Genomic DNA, 20,374 nt, shown 5'->3' with positions numbered 1-20,374 from the left:
CAACAGGGGAGTACTCCTTTTTCTAAGTTCGAGTAGTTTTAGGTTCAATGTGTGTGATAAACTTAGTATATTCTACTTTGATATGAAATTATAAAATCGCGTGCCTCTTGAGCGGAACATATTTCTATTAATATTTGAAAATTGCGAAATTCAACCCGTTTTCGCTTTACGTAATTTTGATGAAAAGGGGTATCTTCAACAGGGGAGTACTCCCTTTTCTAAGTTCGAGTAGTTTTAGGTTCAATGTGTGTGATAAACTTAATATATTTTACTTTGATATGAAATTATAAAATCGCGTGCCTCTTGAGCGGAACATATTTATATTAACATTTGAAAATTGCAAAATTTAACCCTTTTCCTCTTTACGTAATTTTGATGAAAAGGGGTGTCTTCAACAGGGGAGTACTCCATTTTCTAAGTTCGAGTAGTTTTAGGTTCAATGTGTGTGATTAACTTAATATATTCTACTTTGATATGAAATTATAAAATCGCGTGCCTCTTGAGCGGAACATATTTTTATTAACATTTGAAAATTGGAAAATTTAACCCTATTTCGCTTTACGTAATTTTGATGAAAAGGGGTATCTTCAACAGGGGAGTACTCCTTTTTCTAAGTTCGAGTAGTTTTAGGTTCAATGTGTGTGATAAACTTAATATATTCTACTTTGATATGAAATTATAAAATCGCGTGCCTCTTGAGCGGAACATATTTCTATTAATATTTGAAAATTGCAAAATTTACCATTATTACGTTTCACGTAATTTAGATGAATAGGGGTATCTTCAACAAGGAAGTACTCCCTTTTCTAAGTTCGAGTAGTTTTAGGTTCAATGTGTGTGATAAACTTTATATATTCTACTTTGATATGAAATTATAAAATCGCGTGCCTCTTGAGCGGAAGATATTTCTATTAATATTTGAAAATTGCAAAATTCAACCCGTTTTCGCTTTACGTAATTTTGATGAAAAGGTGTATCTTCAACAGGGGAGTACTCTCTTTTCTAAGTTCGAGTAGTTTTAGGTTCAATGTGTGTGATAAACTTAATATATTCTACTTTGATATGAAATTATCATATCGCGCGCCTCTTGAGCGGAACATATTTCTATTAACATTTGAAAATTGCAAAATTTAACCCTTTTTCGCTTTACGTAATTTTGATGAAAAGGGGTATCTTCAACAGGGGAGTACTCTTTTTTCTAAGTTCGAGTAGTTTTAGGTTCAATGTGTGTGATAAACTTAATATATTCTACTTTGATATGAAATCATAAAATCGCGAGCTTCTTGAGCGGAACATATTTCTATTAACATTTGAAAATTGCAAAATTTAACCCTTTTTTGCTTTACGTAATTTTGATAAAAAGGGTTATCTTGAACAGAGGAGTACTCCCTTTTCTAAGTTTGAGTAGTTTTAGGTTCAATGTGTGTGATAAACTTAATATATTCTACTTTGATATGAATTATAAAATCGCGTGCCTCTTGAGCGGAACATATTTCTATTAACATTTGAAAATTGCAAAATTTAACCCTTTTTCGCTTTACGTAATTTTGATGAAAATGGGTATCTTCAACAGGGGAGTACTCCTTTTTCTAAGTTCGAGTAGTTTTAGGTTCAATGTGTGAGATAAACTTGATATATTCTACTTTGATATGAAATCATAAAATCGCGTACCTCTTGAGCGGAACATATTTCTATTAACATTTGAAAATTGCAGAATTTAACCCTTTTTTGCTTTACGTAATTTTGATAAAAAGGGTTATCTTGAGCAGAGGAGTACTCCCTTTTCTAAGTTTGAGTTGATTTAGGTTCAATGTGTGTGATAAACTTAATATATTCTACTTTGATATGAAATTATAAAATCGCGTGCCTCTTGAGCGGAACATATTTCTATTAATATTTGAAAATTGCAAAATTCAACCCGTTTTCGCTTTACGTAATTTTGATGAAAAGGGGTATCTTCAACAGGGGAGTACTCCCTTTTCTAAGTTCGAGTAGTTTTAGGTTCAATGTGTGTGATAAACTTAATATATTCTACTTTGATATGAAATTATAAAATCGCGTGCCTCTTGAGCGGAACATATTTCTATTAACATTTGAAAATTGCAAAATTTAACCCTTTTTCTCTTTACGTAATTTTGATGAAAAGGGGGATCTTCAACAGGGGAGTACTCCATTTTCTAAGTTCGAGTAGTTTTAGGTTCAATGTGTGTGATAAACTTAATATATTCTACTTTGATATGAAATTATAAAATCGCGTGCCTCTTGAGCGGAACATATTTCTATTAACATTTGAAAATTGCAAAATTTAACCCTTTTTCGCTTTACGTAATTTTGATGAAAAGGGGTATCTTCAACAGGGGAGTACTCCTTTTTCTAAGTTCGAGTAGTTTTAGGTTCAATGTGTGTGATAAACTTAATATATTCTACTTTGATATGAAATTATAAAATCGCGTGCCTCTTGAGCGGAACATATTTCTATTAATATTTGAAAATTGCAAAATTTACCATTATTACCTTTCACGTAATTTAGATGAATAGGGGTATCTTCAACAAGGGAGTACTCCCTTTTCTAAGTTCGAGTAGTTTTAGGTTCAATGTGTGTGATAAACTTTATATATTCTACTTTGATATGAAATTATAAAATCGCGTGCCTCTTGAGCGGAAGATATTTCTATTAATATTTGAACATTGCAAAATTCAACCCGTTTTCGCTTTACGTAATTTTGATGAAAAGGGGTATCTTCAACAGGGGAGTACTCTCTTTTCTAAGTTCGAGTAGTTTTAGGTTCAATGTGTGTGATAAACTTAATATATTCTACTTTGATATGAAATTATAAAATCGCGCGCCTCTTGAGCGGAACATATTTCTATTAACATTTGAAAATTGCAAAATTTAACCCTTTTTCGCTTTACGTAATTTTGATGAAAAGGGGTATCTTCAACAGGGGAGTACTCTTTTTTCTAAGTTCGAGTAGTTTTAGGTTCAATGTGTGTGATAAACTTAATATATTCTACTTTGATATGAAATCATAAAATCGCGTGCCTCTTGAGCGGAACATATTTCTATTAACATTTGAAAATTGCGGAATTTAACCCTTTTTTGCTTTACGTAATTTTGATAAAAAGGGTTATCTTGAACAGAGGAGTACTCCCTTTTCTAAGTTCGAGTAGTTTTAGGTTCAATGTGTGTGATAAACTTAATATATTCTACTTTGATATGAAATCATAAAATCGCGTGCCTCTTGAGCGGAACATATTTCTATTAACATTTGAAAATTGCGGAATTTAACCCTTTTTTGCTTTACGTAATTTTGATAAAAAGGGTTATCTTGAACAGAGGAGTACTCCCTTTTCTAAGTTTGAGTAGTTTTAGGTTCAATGTGTGTGATAAACTTAATATATTCTACTTTGATATGGAATTATAAAATCGCGTGCCTCTTGAGCGGAACATATTTCTATTAACATTTAAAAATTGCAAAATTTAACCCTTTTTCGCTTTACGTAATTTTGATGAAAAGGGGTATCTTCAACAGGGGAGTACTCCTTTTTCTAAGTTTGAGTAGTTTTAGTTTCAATGTGTGTGATAAACTTAATATATTCTACTTTGATATGAAATTATAAAATCGCGTGCCTCTTGAGCGGAACATATTTCTATTAACATTTGAAAATTGCAAAATTTAACTCTTTTTCGCTTTACGTAATTTTGATGAAAAGGGGTATTTTCAACAGGGAAGTACTCCCTTTTCTAAGTTCGAGTAGTTTTAGGTTCAATGTGTGTGATAAACTTAATATATTCTACTTTGATATGAAATTATAAAATCGCGTGCCTCTTGAGCGGAACATATTTCTATTAATATTTGAAAATTGCAAAATTTACCATTTTTACGTTTTACGTAATTTCGAGTAATAGGGGTATCTTCAACAAGGGAGTACTCCCTTTTCTAAGTTCGAGTAGTTTTAGGTTCAATGTGTGTGATAAACCTAATATATTCTACTTTGATATGAAATTATAAAATCCATGCCTCTTGAGCGGAAGATATTTCTAGTAATATTTGAAAATTGCAAAATTTAACCCGTTTTCGCTTTACGTAATTTTGATGAATAAAGGCATAATCAATACGGGATATTTATAAAAAATTAGTTGCTAACTATTTATTGTGCTTATTATACCAAGCAATTAATGCTTTTGCTTTGTAAATGGTAATTTTAGTTTTATTTTACTAAATATCTTTCCTTTTTTGTTATGTTAAGTTTACCTGTCTACATTTTTTCAGTTGTAAATAATGACACGCCTACAATTCTGCCAAGAATTTTAACCTTTTCGCCTCGCCGCACACAAAGGTCAAATTCTACTAGCTTCACAGCGGTATTTGATTAGATACCGGATATCGTATTTCATGATAAGTTTGTAAGTGGTTATAATTCAGTACTTAAAAACATTCATGGGCATTGGGCAGCCCATGGTCTGATGGTAGGTACCGGATCGAATGGTATGGTAGGGGTAGCGAGCGTAACCCTGACACCAGTACACAGTAACGCGTGGCGCTATGCGCCACACCGCCGAACTGTACGATACCGTATTTATTCAGTTGGCAAAAGTAATAAATTCTCTTTCTTGTGCACTTAAGGTTATCATTTTTTTATCCTGTGTGGACAGGTGGAGCTCGTCTGCAAGTCACTGTATCACAATGACATTAAACAACATGATAGGCAACTCTGACGTCACTCCATAAGACTACATGCGAAAGATTGTATTTCATGATACGCTCCAATGCACATATTTCTCGTCGCCTTTCGCGACCGTTTTCCGCTCGCTTTTGCTACCCGGCGTCTTCTTTACGTGTATTGCCTGCCTTTTTGCGCCTGTAACGAAAGAAAATAATCTCTATATCTAAGAAGTTTTGCTCACTTGGAAAGCTGGAATGGCAGACAAGCTGTAAAGAGTAATTCTGGACATCATAGACGTTTTTTTTTTATCAGAGAAGATTACAAACGCGATAGCGTAAAGATTTTGTGGAACATTTTGCAGATAATGACAAAGTTCAAAGTTAGTAATATTAATGTTGGAAAACATTGAAATTTCATTTAAAGAGAGTGTCATACAAAACAGCAAAACTGTTTTTACTTCTCTTAACGGTGCTGTGATACAATTCCATAACACTAGTTTGTACCTATCGAACTTGCTTTAGTAGGTTAATTTATTAGACATAATTCCATATTTAGGTAACATTGCTGGTACATAATGCCTCGTAGATAGGTTTGTGTCTAAATGTAGGAATTTAGTTCATAGCCCACTAATTAATATCTTCTATGCGGGAGGTTGCAGGGCTGATTCAACTTGCAGCCTTACCGATCATCTGACGATGCTCATTTAGTTTGGCTCGAGTAAGTCTTCTTGAAAGACTTGTATGAATGGAAACTACCTATATGTTTTGCCTTCCTCCGATTTTAGAAGACAAATTTATTCTGAGGGATTTGGCATATAATTCTCATTAAATGTTGGCTGTTTATGATTCCTATTAATTGTGAATTCTGATTATAACAAAGAGTTTTACGGGCACCTTTTTCTTGTCAATACTCCAAGCTGAGGTAATAAACAAGACAATACTGTACATTTATGTCTTCTGGAAGCAAAATATGCACACTAATTAAAAGTTTGACCGTAAATATATACTACTAAGGTTTGACACATTGAGATAATACATCATGACAGAAAATACAAGTTGAAGATATGTATGACCATCACATGGTAATTAAAATTAAAAAAAAATTAATAGGGGCTGTGGAGTATGAAAAGTTCAAGACAAAGAAAAGAACAAAAGTTCATAGCTCACGAACTCTCAATTTTGCCTCCATTGCTTTGTGAAGGCCAATATATTCCGAGTGGCTGAATTGGTTTACCTTTATGATAGCAACGATTTTGTATTTATGTAGCGAGATTTTTTTCAATTTAATTGAAGTGATATTATTTCCCAAAGCAATGCTTGAATTGTCTAAAATAGATCAGTGGTGTCAAACGCATGGGTTTTCGAGAGCCGCATTGCATTTTGGAAATTGTAAAAAGGGCCGAAAACACTTTTTGATAATGTATACTTGAAAGGTATGTTTTTCAGAAAGTTTTAGTTTGTGACATATATTGTGATGCAACTAAACAGTTGATTAAGTTTTATTATTTTCTTTAATTTCAAATGCAATTACATATTAATATTTGCATTCCACTATTATTGTAAGTTACTGTATTTATTACAAAAAATCATAAAATTCTTTATACAACCATCAAAATCATTTTTGAACAATGTTTGGATAAGAAAAGAATAATACATACACTAAAAATGACTTAATCTAAATATATGGACTTAAAATTAACAAAAATACTACAGTATAAACTCAATGTTTTTTTAATTACATTTGTCCTGACGTTTGGCATCTCTTTGTGTCACCAGCATACTAAGGCCAGGCTGAAATGATTTTATGGTACCAACTCTAACTAATGAGGTCACATGATCATGGGTTAATCTGGAACTTTGCGAATGTTTAATTAATTCCAGTAATGCAAAAAAGTTACTTTTATCATTTCATGAATAGATCAGTAGAAAAACAAATGACAGATATTTTCGACAAGACATTTCGCGCCACATTGCATAGCATAGGATTGCTTGAATTATTATTGATATTGATTTTTAGTAACTAAGTCGTTGTATATTTATAATAATATACAAACACATGGAAATTTTCTGTTCGAAGTTGGTCTTCAAAATTGTCGTATTGACTGCTGAGCTCAAGAAGACCGCTTATGCAATCTTACGCTTCGGAATTTTTAGTTATTTTCCTCAAGCCCTGCGGGATGTAGGGGCCATACACAACTCTACCGAAGGTTCAAATGTCTTTGCATGCCTCCATAGGTTGTTCTTCTATTGCAAACATTTATGGAGTATTCTGAATGTATTTCTTGGAATCACATTGTCACTGATATGTCGCCAGACTTCTGAAATATCCCCTTCTGCTACAGTTGTCCTGTGAATAAATATTAGGAAATTGAGGTTGGACGAATAGTTAAAAGTTTTGCTTTATGTCGGCTTAATTTCTTGATTGATATACTTACTATTTTTCATATCTGAAGAAAAAGAGGAGATTCAATAATTTTCGTTAAGAATAAATAAAGCAGTCTATATGATTTAGATTGGTAAAGCTAATAAATCCAATATCTCATGTTTTATGTAAAAAATGTTTTACTGAATTTGGTAGATACACCAACTAATAAAGGGGTTTAGACAGAAAATTACAAGCATCGGTGGCTCCAAATACTTGAGAGATCAGACTATACAATATAGACCGGTATGAGTGAAATGTTAGGTGAACTTGTTAACCCTTTGATTCAATACGCAAATAAAAGTGAATGAGCAATAGTATGTTACAGCAATGAGTATATATCCTCACTGATTAAAAAAAATCGAAATGGAGGTGTATGAACTATTTGAAACCATAAGGGGTAAGTAAATAAGCAATTTCGGCAAATGGGCAACTACGTACCGTACTGATTTAATAACTTCGTAGTATTTGACAAAAGCTGGCTTTCCCACATGTACTTAACAGTGCGATGCCCGAGTGTGATATACAACAATAGTATTTACCTTACTTTTTTCCGATTTCTTTTTACCTTCAATTTTCCAATATATCATTAAAATCGACAACAACTGTCAAAGCAGGCACGAACACCATTCGTGCTATGCCTTGAAAGCAGCACACATTCGCTCGTTTTCGTCTCGTCAAGTATGTGCATTGGAGCGTGCTATCGGATACGATCTTCGGCCAAAAATGCCGGAGTTGCGCATCATGTTGTTTAATGTCATTGCTGTATCATGACTCTTTGCTGATATACATAGTAAGTAAGTAAATTTCAACTCCATAATCAGCAGTAAAATAAAATAGGAGCATCGAAAACACATCATGAGAAAAAGTAGTCTACATACCGGTACAGATACCGGTACCGTACCGTTTAGAATTTTAGATAACACATTACGGTACCTACTGCACCGCAATATCATGAACCGCTACCTGACATAAACAAATCGTACAAAACAAATGGCTAAGTTACGCGCCTTCGTTCACGCTTCAGTGCACACAACTTTACAACGAAAGCAAATTTTGTTACTTTTGTTCAATGAACATGCTCATATGTTGATAGGTATTTGTATGCTCGTATGTTGATAGGTATTTGTCTGTGTGTTAGATGCACGCGATATCTCACGAAAGCGAGGTTGAATCAGCTCCAAATTTTGCATGTGCCTTCATCATAGCTCGGATCAGAAGCCTATTGATTTTGGATGGATTATGTCTTATAACTAGCGAGTTATTAATTAATTAGTGATGGAACACACGGTGTCACTATGGAGTAAGACCACTGTTTTGGGGGATCCTATAACCTTCGATAGATAAGTCTTCGGTTTCTAACCGATATTCTAGTTGTTTTGTTATACTGTCGGTATATATCGTTGGTATATATCAGTATACTGACTTTATCAGAATTAGCATATATATATATATATATATATGTGTTTCCAAACGCTAGCTTATGGGTGGCCAACCTGTCAGAGACCTAGAGCCGCATTTCGTACTTTATTACCGCGAAGAGCCAAGTTATAAACGAGAATATCGGTCAGAGACCGAAGACTTATCGATCGAAAGTTAGGGGATCCCCCAAAACAGCGCTCTTACTCCATAGTGACACTTTGTGTCACATTACTAATTGATTAATTATCTCGCTAATTATACGACATAATTCGCCCAAAATCAATAGGCTTTTGGTCCGAGATATGATGAATGCACATGCAAAATCTGAAGCAGATTTAATTTCGCTTTCGTGAGATATCGCGTGCATCTAACAGACAGACAGACATACAGACAAATACCTATCAACATACTTACCGATTAAAATCGATAAGTAACAACTCACATCAACATCATGTATACCTTTATTCAGATCTGCTCGAATGCTTTTTATTGTAATGTGATGTCAATAACCAGCATTATTATGTTAATTATTTAATGTCAATAACCAGCATGATTATGACAGAAATTTACAAGCCATTTTTTCTTATATATGCAACTTAGTGGGACTTCTGGCATTCCTTGGATTGAGCAATCCTCTTTAAATTTGACTCGTATGTCGTTGTAGCCAGCCGGAGCAGTTTTTTTACATGGGTGTCAATCAGAACAGACCAAGGCTTTAATTTCATTTGTAGGATAGAAAATACAGATTCGCGGACTCATGTTGACCTATGAGGTGGTTTTGACATCACACTAGGGATTTGCAATTTGCACCACATTCGTCGTGTTTCCTACAAAGTTTTACTTGTTTTGTGTAGGTACTATTTAAACTTGTGTAAGCGGACTTATTTGTATTTTCAAACACAGATATAAAAGCGATCGATCTCAGGAGTATGACCGTAAATATATACCCAATGTTTTAAAAAAAGATAAAAGAGTCTTTGGCATCAATTCAAGATCAATTACTGTTCAAGTACACCGGATCAGCGGTTGGTAATTTCTTTTCCTTGTGAGTGTTTGGGCATAGCACTTGCAATCTCTGATATATATATTTAGTTTTTTCAGAACACAATTTCAGGTTTTAAATTGTTCACATTTATTTTTGATAGATGTTGACCTGAGCTACCGCTAACACACACGAGTGCAAAATGTAGTCTTGTAGTGCATCGCTGGAGCATATTTAAAATATTCGAGTTTCCGCTGGGTCAAAGAATGAGCTTTGGAAGATAATTTTCTATTTATTGCCTTATCTGTGCTAGTAATACCAGATGTGCGCATTAATCTCAGGTTCTGGATATACGGTATATATCCAAATACCCAAACCAATCATTGGGTGCCTGACTCAAAGATAAACAAGAGACTAGTAACGAATATAATTTTTTGACACCATGCAACAACGACGTAAGTCGCAACGCCACTAGGTGTCGCCCAAAACGTCAGAAACGCGATAAATTGCACCTGGTCAATAGGGAAACGCTATTGCCGCTTTCAATTATCATCGGCAGCCCGTGATTTCTAGCCTTGATGTAACATATCTCATTGTCGAATACAAAATATACGTGGGGATCGGGCGTGTACGTAATTTGCGGAATTTTCAGTTACGTCGGCAAATTGGAGTTACGTGAAGCCGTAATTATTGACTAACGTGGTGGCCGCATGTCTTGCTATTTTGGAATACTTAAATCGAATCCAGAATGCCGGATCATATTCGATTTTTATAATTATTCAAATAGTGGAAATTCCGCATCCAATTGATGAATTAAAATGTGAGCAAAACTGTAAATGTATTACTCGCATTATATACTTTATAGTAAACTGATGAGATACAAAAAAATATGTGAATCAGCATTGAATAATTGGTAATGTGACAGTGCCGAGAGGACTAAAAAATATACCCGCCGAGAGTTAATCAGATGAGGGGCCAGCGGGTACCGCACTCTGTAAGAATCACGTTAAATTTTGGTGTATAATATTAAATTTAACTACTATGATTTATAATCAAGTATGGGCCAGCGTCTTCATTCTGTGTGAGCAAGATTCGTGGAATATAATTGAAGTAATCGTGATTTTGCATCGTAAAATCAGAAGATTCATATTCTATGATTTATCACAAAATCTGGATTTTCTGCTCTTAACCTTATATCGGATTATATATACCCAGACTTGGCCCCACTTAATATTTGTGTGCGTAATGCCCCTAAACTAAATAGTTAGCCCGGTTATGATTGATTTACCTGTCTTTACCAAATGCATAAACTTTATTTGATTTATCGTCGACTAAAATATCACAGACACTCGGACCAAACGTGTTGATCTTGGAAGATGGGATCGTCCACTTAGATTCCATAAAATATAATATTTTGAAAGTGCTGTTTTGCGATATATCTTGTATTTCCGGAGCAGGCGTGTCATAAAAATATTCGAATTTTTTTTTAAAATAGGCGCAAATAATATTTGATCGAAATTTATCGCAGACGATTTAATAACATTTAACGCCTGGCTTTTGGTTTTGTGAAGTCGGAACATTTAATTATTATATATAAACTAAATAGTAAAGAAAGAAAAATTGTTGCAATAACGAAGCTCCGCCGTGAGGCGTTCATCGCCGTCTTCTCGTTCTGAATATGTCGGGTGAGATTGTCGTTTCTGATTTCTGCTGCTTTTGTGGGTTCTTTGAGATCAAGCAAGAGAGATTTCAACGCGAGAGAAAACACTCGTCTGCGATTAATTAGAAACCCGAAATACAAAAATTAACAATTGACGCCGAGCAGTCGGGAGCCTAATCCTGTTATCGCATTCTTTTGGATTCGAATCCTCCGGATTCGGTAATCTGAATTGCTTATCTCTAGCCGCGCGGCCTGGACTTTTAACGGTAAGGTTACAAAATCGGTCCTATACAAGTCCTATACAATGTCTTCTGAAACTGCCGACGTCTTCAGCGGATAATGATTTTCTTGAGTCGCAGAATATCATTCAATGCATGGTCGAAGCGTGCATTTAAAATACTTTGCTAAATTAATTTGATAAAAGACTAATCTAACATAACACGGCATTTTTTACCCGATTTACCACGGTCGATTTTATTTAGTTTTTCACGATGAACGCTCAGTTCCAGACTAGAAAAAAACTATCTATCGATGTTTTGATGAAACAAAATGTGCAGAGAGATATTTGTGAGGCAGGGAGAATTTACAGGAATATAGTTAACCGACACAATAGATGTTTACGTTCTATATAATCACGCAAACTCACGAAAACAATCCGAGATTTCAAAACAAAATTAGCCTCGCGAAAATCGCAGTAGGTCTTCCGACAATTTAAAAAGGAGCGTTTGGAATCCGAAGGCTGCTGCTTCGTAACAGCTTGTAATACGGTTATGAATAGTGACTTTATCCAATTATTCTACACCTTCATTGGAGCTGATTCGAGATCAGACATTAAATAAATTGTGCCTAAATATGTTTTTAAGTTGAGCAATGAAGTATGGTAACGTTCTTTGTTGACAACGTTGCAACAAAGTATGAAAAGCAAACGAATTTATTCAAAGTTTAACAAAAAACAAAGTTCACTTTAATCGGTTTTTGCAAATTATAGTAGTATGTTCCTATGCAAATTTGTCGGTTTCATTTCGTTGTTTGTGCTTGGTATGGCTATTTGTCCGTTTCATTTTGTTAGGCCAGTATCAACTCATTCGAGTAATTTGAATATCCATTGATGTCTTGATTTTTTACCTTTATGACTTGAGAAATCGGCGCCAAAAAGTTATCACAACTACGGAGTCATTACGTATGCAATTTTGCCTTAATTACGGAACTGAATTTGGTCGATTACGTGCAAGCTTAGCGGGAATAGCGTTATTATAAGGTAACTAACATAAATAAAGTTTTATTTTAAAAAATAGTTTTCACCGCGAGTGTTATAATTGTGGAACGAAGTTGTTGAATGTAGAACAATATTTAAAACAAAACGAATTTCAAACGGTGGACACTGACTGTGTGTATCGATCAATTTTCCCCTATTTGATTATAAATTTGATTTATTTGATAATATTGTCATGGGTCATTCAACACCAATTGTGACGTCACATAGATGTCGCGTGACACGAGCCCGCGTTTTAACCGACTCATACTCAAGGTCAGCCCGTCGTTTCATGTTACGTTTGCATTTGGCTGCGTCTTTCTAGTTTAGGATTTAGCTTAGAATGTTTAGGTTTTCGACTCAACAACAAGTTCCTCCTTTTGATTGGCCAGTTATTGTTGACTTACTGTTCCGCTTATTCGTTCGGGTAAGCCTACTTCAATCTGTTTGATCGCGGCAATGTCGCAGATTTAAAGCTTTATAAAACTTTATTACCGTGCATAGTCGATAATATAAATATTTATATATCAAGTGCTAGGACAGAGCGTTTCACGCCGTTACAAAATGTAATAATGTCCGCTGGTCTTATCTCGTCACCCTGAATAAATTTACGCAATACCTACAGACAACTGAATTGTAAACACTTTATTCTACTCTACTCAGGTGCTAAACTTTTATCATTATGCGCTGCGCTACATAGGCTCAGCGATTGCTAATTTTCTGTTGATTTAGAGAGTTTATACAACCTCTGAAAAGATCGGGCGGTTTTAATATTTGGACAGGATGACCCAGAAATGCGGGACCTATAATTTTCTGAATTACTTCCGTAAAAATGGAGTAAATCTTTTGATTTTATCAACACTTGAACTTCTGTTTGTGTATAATTGTACCCCCCAGTCACAAGATTATAGGAAATTTTGAACAAAAGTTATCTTTCTAGAATATATTCTAAATGACCCAATATCAACCAAGACAGACTTGTATTCGTTGCAAAAATTTGTCAACCACTCACTTAGTTTTCTGCTGTATGTGCATTCCATAGCAAAAATATTCAGTACAGCACCTCCAAGGAAAATGGGTAAAGAGACGCCTCAAATATTACATCACGGCCTTGACTGACTGGGAGAGCGATTCAGAAGAGGCTCATCAGCAGGAATTGCGACTTCGAGTGGGAACCTCTTATATTTGACTTAACCACTTTTTTTCTTTATCTGGGCGAGTATTCGAAGGACACCACAACATCCCTCAAACAATTGGTTTATTCACTACTGCTATCGCATGGATAAATCGAAAATATAAATACCCACAGAGGAGTGCGTGTTAGTGATTGACAATTTTGCGCAACGGATGCAAGTCTGTTTTCAATGCCTAGATGGCGATTTGGAACATATTCTTAAAACCCTACCCAACCGGTGGCTCTGGGGCCATTTTACATGGGTTATTTTTTTGTCAACCATTGAGCCCTAACGCTTCACTCGTGGTTTTTTAATAGCATGTGCTAGAGTTCTATTCAGCAATATATGTTTTAAACGCACTCGTTTATAAATATTTTTCTATATGTCAAAATTTCTATTGAACTTGCGAGATTTTGTGTCTAGTAGAGGGTTAATAATTATTCCTAATTAATTAATTTTTATTTCAACGTTTTCTTGTGTTATTTTCTAACAGAACAACACCAAAACCACAATTATAGCAAGTATGATTACTCTAAAATTCACGATTGTATTTACGGAAATGCGCGTAGAAAGACGTAAACATTCTAATGCGCGCCGTTACGCGTGAAAATTACCATTAATTTGCGCTTTACGTTTTTTTCACGTTTAAAAAATCTCGATACCTCTGCCAAGTATGGTGCAATCGAAATCAAATTTATCAAAACATCACAGCGCCAAGGATGGTTTGTATGATTGAAAATACATGCTAACCAGGAGTGGGCAACTTCTCTAGCCGGCGGGCCGGATTATAACATGATTAGTATTCAATATCTTAATCACATATTTCTTCGCTAATACAAGAAAGTAAGTTATAAATCGCGTTTAAAGTAAAGTTTCAAAAATAGAGAATAAAAAACACAGAATGAATTATCATTGTTACGGTAGCCAAAGTCCAACTTAGTTCAATAGCCCCGCAAATAGTCTATGACTGCAATGTATTTATACGCGCTCCCAAAACCTGTCTTGCTGTCTATGATACACTGGAAATATGCAGCTCTGATATCGTTGTTTGAAATGATATTTTAATCCAAGTAAATCCACAGTTAAACAGAGTATTCAGTTATTAAATGTAATCCAATAAAGCAACTATACAGGAATTGATTGCGGTAAATGACAATTGTGTCTATCCAACCAATAGTTCTACGATAAACAGATAAAGTAGATGAGCAAATTTACTATGTGCGCTCCCGGTTTCAGGTTCTTGCCGAAGAGGCCTTACGGTAACTAAGAATACACATCAGTGAACCACTGCCCACTAGCGGTAATACACAGGAGCTAACTTTGAAAGGGGGTACACACAATACGAAAACTAACTATTGGCCCCAGTAACATGGCTCCCCAAAAAGGGTTCTTTGTTGGCAAAGAAAACTTTTTTAAAACGAAACATATGTACAGTACAAAAAGTAATAAAACTAAGATGTTGGCTCCTCGTCCGGGGAATCGCCATCATTGGCTGCACGAACCAACAACACAAATTTATGTATCGGTCTGTCGAGGTATGTCACCGCTTTTGTTCGTTTGCCTCTGGAATCAAGATTACAATCGGCAACAAGAACTCTAACTTTTCGAATGAGGCCATCCTCAGACGGATACAAGGCATCAACTCTGGCAAGTTGCCATTCATTTCTTGGGGCATTCTCATCGTTCACTATGACAATATCTCCAACACATAAATTCAGTTCAGTTTTAGTCCATTTCCCTCTTGGTTGTAGTGTTTGTAGATACTCCAATCTCCATCGATACCAAAATTGGTTCACAATGTACTGGACTCGTCTCCATCGACGTCTTGCATATACATCAGGTCTTTGAAATTGTCCAGGTGGAGGCAGAAGAACCTTTGGCTTCATCGTCAAAAGATGATTTGGTGTTAATGGCTCGGGTGAACCCACATCACCTAAATTAGAAACTGTAAGTGGCTTAGAATTAACCAAATGTTCAGCCTCCACAAGTACAGTACGAAAACTTTCATCATCAAGCTGTGAACCGAACTTCTGCATAATTGGCTCCAGAGCATTTCGAACTGTCCTTATTTGACGTTCACAACTTCCATGCATATGACTACATTTTGGAACATTAAACTTGAATTCGAACCAATCACACTCATTAGACAATAAATATTCTCTGACCTTGCATTGATCTATCTCACCAATAGCTTTTAGTAATTCGTTTCTTCCTCCAATAAAATTTGTTCAACAATCTGCTCTCAACTGCTTAATTGTTCCTCGTCTTGCTAGGAATCTCCTCAAGGTATTGAGAAATGAATCTGTATCTAATGAATTTGCAGACTCTAAATGAACTGCTCTGGAAGATAAACAAGTGAATATTATACCATATCTCTTTAAAATAGATCTACGCTCCTTTATTTCAAAAGGGCCGAAAACATCAACAGATGAATAATCAAACAAGGCTGCTTCATTCACACGATCCTCTGGAAGATCGCTCATCCTTTGAACCTCAAGAGGTCTTCGGATACGTCTGCATGCAACACATGAAGTTATAAATTGTGACACAGCTGAGGTGCCTCCAACAATCCAATACCCATTTTGACGTATCTCATTCAGTGTCATTCCGCGTCCCATATGATGAACTTTCATATGAAAATGACGAATAATCAAATTAGTAACATGAGAATGTCTTAGCAAAACCAATGGATGCTTACAATCCATGGGCATATTTGCTCTCCCTATTCTACCACCTACACGAATTAGTCCATCTTCATCGATATATGGATCCAATTTGTAAATTGAACTTCGTCTAAGTTTGTTTCGAATTTTAATTTTGGCTCGATCCAAAATTGCACCAGAAACTGCACAACTTTGCAGCTGCTCTATTTCCTCTGAAAAATGAATTTGCTGTAAACATCTGATAATTACTTTCTCTGAAATCTACAAATTTTCGACTTCCAAATTATTCGCACAATCAACTTTTCTCAGCTTGTGACAAAATCGAATACAGTTGGCCACAGCTCGCTTGGCTTTGAACCAAGAAGAAAATATGTCCAGTCTATCAATATCAAAATTATACCCAACAGTATTTTCTTTTTCAACTGTTATGAACGCTGTTGCCTTTTTCATTTCATGTTTCAACAAGGCATCTGTTTCATTATTTGGTACATAGGAAACTTCTGGTGGTTCATAAGCTCCTTTACATTGCAAAAACTCAGGACCATTCCACCATTTTGAATCAGCAATTAACTTTTTTACTGATATACCACGACTTGCCAAATCACTTGGGTTTTGATTAGATTCAACATGTAACCATGTACTAACATCAGACACATCAAGAATTTGTTGTATCCTATTTGCAACAAATACATGAAATCTTTTCACTGGATTGTTCACATAACCCAGCACCACCATACTATCAACCCAAAAATATTCCTTAATATTTTCATACCTTAGTTCTTCCTGTAAATATCTGCTCATTCGTGCAGAAATTGTAGCTGCTGTCAATTCCATCCTTGGAATGGAAATTTGCTTCAACGGAGCAACACGAGATTTCCCCATGAGCAAGGTACAGTGTGAATCTCCATTTTCATTCACCAATCTGACATATGAACATTGACCATAACCAGACTGACATGCATCTGAGAAATGATGCATTTCAACAACTTTCACTACTCCAAAATTTGGTGGTTTGATGCATCTGCTAATTGTTAAATAATCAATGCCATGTAAGTCGTCAATCCATGCATTGGATTGGTTGTACATTCTCTGGGATAGGATCATCCCAATCAATTTTGCTTTTACAAAGTTCCTGCAAAATTTTCTTACCTTCCAATATCACAGGTGACAGAAATCCCATTGGATCAAATATAGAACTCACAATTGATAGAAATCCTCTTCTGGTTCGTGGTTGATTTTTCAATTGCAAATGATAGCGAAAAACATCATCATTCACATCCCACAGCATACCTAGAACTCTCTCAATTGGAAGAGGATCATTATTCAAATCAATTGTTTTTACACTACTAGCCCGATCACATTCAGGAACAGATTCTAGGACTTCTCTCCGATTCGACACAAATTTATGCAACTTTAGACCTGCTTTGGCACACAGAGAAGTACTATTTTTAATGAGCAACTTAGCTTCATTAACAGTTTCGAGAGACTGTAAACCATCATCCACATAAAAATTATCTCTCACAAAATCAGCTGCTTCTATCCCAAATGCCTCTTCACCATCATCTCCAGCTAATTTCAATCCATACATTGCAACACCTGGGCTACTACGAGCACCAAATGGATGTCAAGTCATTCTATACTCAGTTAATTCTGATTCGGTGTTACCATTATTCCACCAAAAGAATCTCAACAAATCTCTGTCTTGTTCTCGTACAACAAACTGATGGAACATACCTTTTATGTCTCCCATTACAGCAATTTCCTCTTTCCGAAATCGGCACAAAATTCCTGTCATTCCACTCATAAGATCTGGTCCAGTGAGCAAATGATCATTAATGCATTCTCCTTTATACAAAGCACTCAAATCGAAAACAACTCTGATGGTTTTCTTCTTACTATGAAAAACAGCAGTATGTGGCACATAATTAACTTTTCCATCACTAACAACAAGTCTATTTTCTGGCACCCTTTCAGCATAATTTTTTATCATATCTTCCATGAATTCAACATATTTACTTTTATACTCTGAATCCTTTTCAAATCGTTTTTTCAATTGCATTACTCGTTTCAATACCATGGGCTTGTTATTCGGTAATTTAACTTGGTCACATTTCAATGGTAAAGGCATTTCATACATTCCATTGTCACATTTAATAACATTTTCAGAAAGTATATTCACAAATCTTTGATCCTCAATTGACATATTTTCATGCTTACTTTTGTGATCAACAAAATCTATTTCCATCATCTGATTGATCTGTTGAGGACTTACAATTTCTTTTACTTTTGTGGAAAATACAAATGATGATTTACCATTGCTCTCTAACAGATTTTCCGCTGTGGAACAATCTTGTGTCACTTCGACACGATGAGATATTGAACTTTTATCATCACGTTTGCCATTTTTGCAAACATTTCCAATTATTCCCCAACCCAATATAGACTTTTGACCATATGGATCATTTTCCCTTCCATGAATTATGTCACGAGGCCTTACCGCACTAGGAATGTTACTACCAATGAGAATACTGACCTTCAATTTTGAATCATAAGGCATAAGTTTGTCTGCAATTTTTTCCAAATGTTTCCACTGTTTGGCAACTTCAGGTTTTGGAATTTGTGAAGGGCTCGCAGGTACTTGCTCACGAGTATAAGCTTGTGGAATATCTATCTTTACTTGACGATCCATACTCATCACTTGTAGTCCTCTGATTCTCTGCGAAGACACCAACGCTCCAGATTTCATCATTGTAGAGAGATTTAACTGTGTCTGTACACCTTTCACATCAAGTTGCTTTTGCAATTCCTCAGAAACAAAACAACAATTAGATTGATCATCTAATATGCAGTAGCACTGGATTTCCTTAGTTGGATTTTTACTATTTCTCACAAATACTGGAACAATCATAGAATTATGTTTGCCACCACTTTGACCTTCTATGGTGCAAACTTGAGTACATTTAGAATCACTTTTATCAAGAGTTTTATCCACATGGAGGGCAGTCAAATGTAACTTATTGCAAATCTTACATGTAACCCTCTGCTTACAAAAATTAACCCTGTGACCTCTATTAGAACCACATCCATAACACAGTCTCTCTTTCAGAAAAAAGGTCTTCTTGTCCTTTATTGACAATTTACCAAATTCATCACAATCATCTATATGATGACAAACACTACAGAATGGGCATTTGTTCGCATTCATATTTTCTACTTTATGAGCATATGCTCTCGCATTCTGTGCACTTCTATAACTGGAAAAAGACTTACTTTTCTTTTCCCTGTCATCATATGACTTCACATATTCACGATTTTTGTTCATATGTTCAAGCTCAGGAATATTCTCCTTTTCTGACGCTTCATTTACAAATTTAACAATTTCATCAAAAGGTGGATAGCTATTTTTTCCATATTTTGATCTCCAATTTTTAACAGTACCACGCCAAGCATCTTGCAAATAGGTTGGTAAACGTTCAATTACTTTTACACTTTCAACAGAAAAATCAAGTACCTCCAGATCTTTGATCTTATGTTTTGCAACTTTGACTTGGTCAAGGAAATCACCATATCTCTGAATTCCAGCAGCATCACGAAATCTAATTCTTGGCCATGATGCCAATTTGTCAAGAAATGCTTTACATATGACACTTTCATTGCCATATCTTGACTTTAATTTTTCCTTTGCTTCTGCATACGCAGTATCAGACTGTAACAACACAAGATCTTGAATCATTGTTTCAGGATCCCCTGATAAATGTTGACTGAGTAAATTATGTTTTTGGCGTACATTGGTAGTTTTAGCTTCAATAAGAGCATCAAAATCAGATTCCCAGGCAGGAAATTTTAATGGATTACCATCAAAAATATCAACTTTAATTTGTGGCAAAGCATATGCATTGGCTAGCATACTATTTGATATTGCCAACTCTCTCAAACATGCACTTAAATCATTATTTACATGAGAAACACTATTCATGTTAACTTCAGGAGAAACAAATGTAGTGTACGCACCTGATGGAGAATGCTGAAAAGCATTTGCATGTTGTGAATTCATACCTGAATTAATATTCTCACATACAATATCATTTGAGTTATCTTCTCCATGAATTGTTTTCAAACTATGATCCCAAT

The 20,374-nt window shown here is 35.1% G+C and overlaps 4 protein-coding genes across 4 annotated transcripts; all 4 read right to left on the bottom strand.

Moving 5' to 3' along the window:
* Positions 1-14,570: 14,570 nt before the first annotated feature.
* On the bottom strand, positions 14,571-15,804 carry LOC144422183 (uncharacterized). The gene is made up of 2 exons (XM_078112075.1): positions 15,746-15,804; positions 14,571-15,513 (listed from the first exon to the last, which is right to left on the bottom strand). The coding sequence occupies exons 1-2, from the start codon at positions 15,750-15,752 to the stop codon at positions 15,032-15,034; spliced, it is 489 nt and encodes a 162-aa protein (XP_077968201.1). The 5' UTR covers positions 15,753-15,804; the 3' UTR covers positions 14,571-15,031.
* Positions 15,805-15,808: 4 nt separating this feature from the next.
* On the bottom strand, positions 15,809-16,291 carry LOC144421985 (uncharacterized). The gene has a single exon (XM_078111631.1). The coding sequence runs from the start codon at positions 16,289-16,291 to the stop codon at positions 15,809-15,811; it is 483 nt and encodes a 160-aa protein (XP_077967757.1).
* Positions 16,292-16,504: 213 nt separating this feature from the next.
* LOC144421984 (uncharacterized) lies at positions 16,505-17,221 on the bottom strand. The gene has a single exon (XM_078111630.1). The coding sequence runs from the start codon at positions 17,219-17,221 to the stop codon at positions 16,505-16,507; it is 717 nt and encodes a 238-aa protein (XP_077967756.1).
* A 79-nt stretch (positions 17,222-17,300) lies between these two features.
* Positions 17,301-17,831, bottom strand: LOC144421983 (uncharacterized). Its single transcript, XM_078111629.1, has one exon. The coding sequence runs from the start codon at positions 17,829-17,831 to the stop codon at positions 17,301-17,303; it is 531 nt and encodes a 176-aa protein (XP_077967755.1).
* Positions 17,832-20,374: the final 2,543 nt, after the last annotated feature.

Source organism: Styela clava, chromosome 4, assembly GCF_964204865.1.
Source record: "Styela clava chromosome 4, kaStyClav1.hap1.2, whole genome shotgun sequence".
NCBI lineage: Eukaryota > Metazoa > Chordata > Ascidiacea > Stolidobranchia > Styelidae > Styela > Styela clava.
This window is presented reverse-complemented; position numbering and strand designations above follow the sequence as displayed.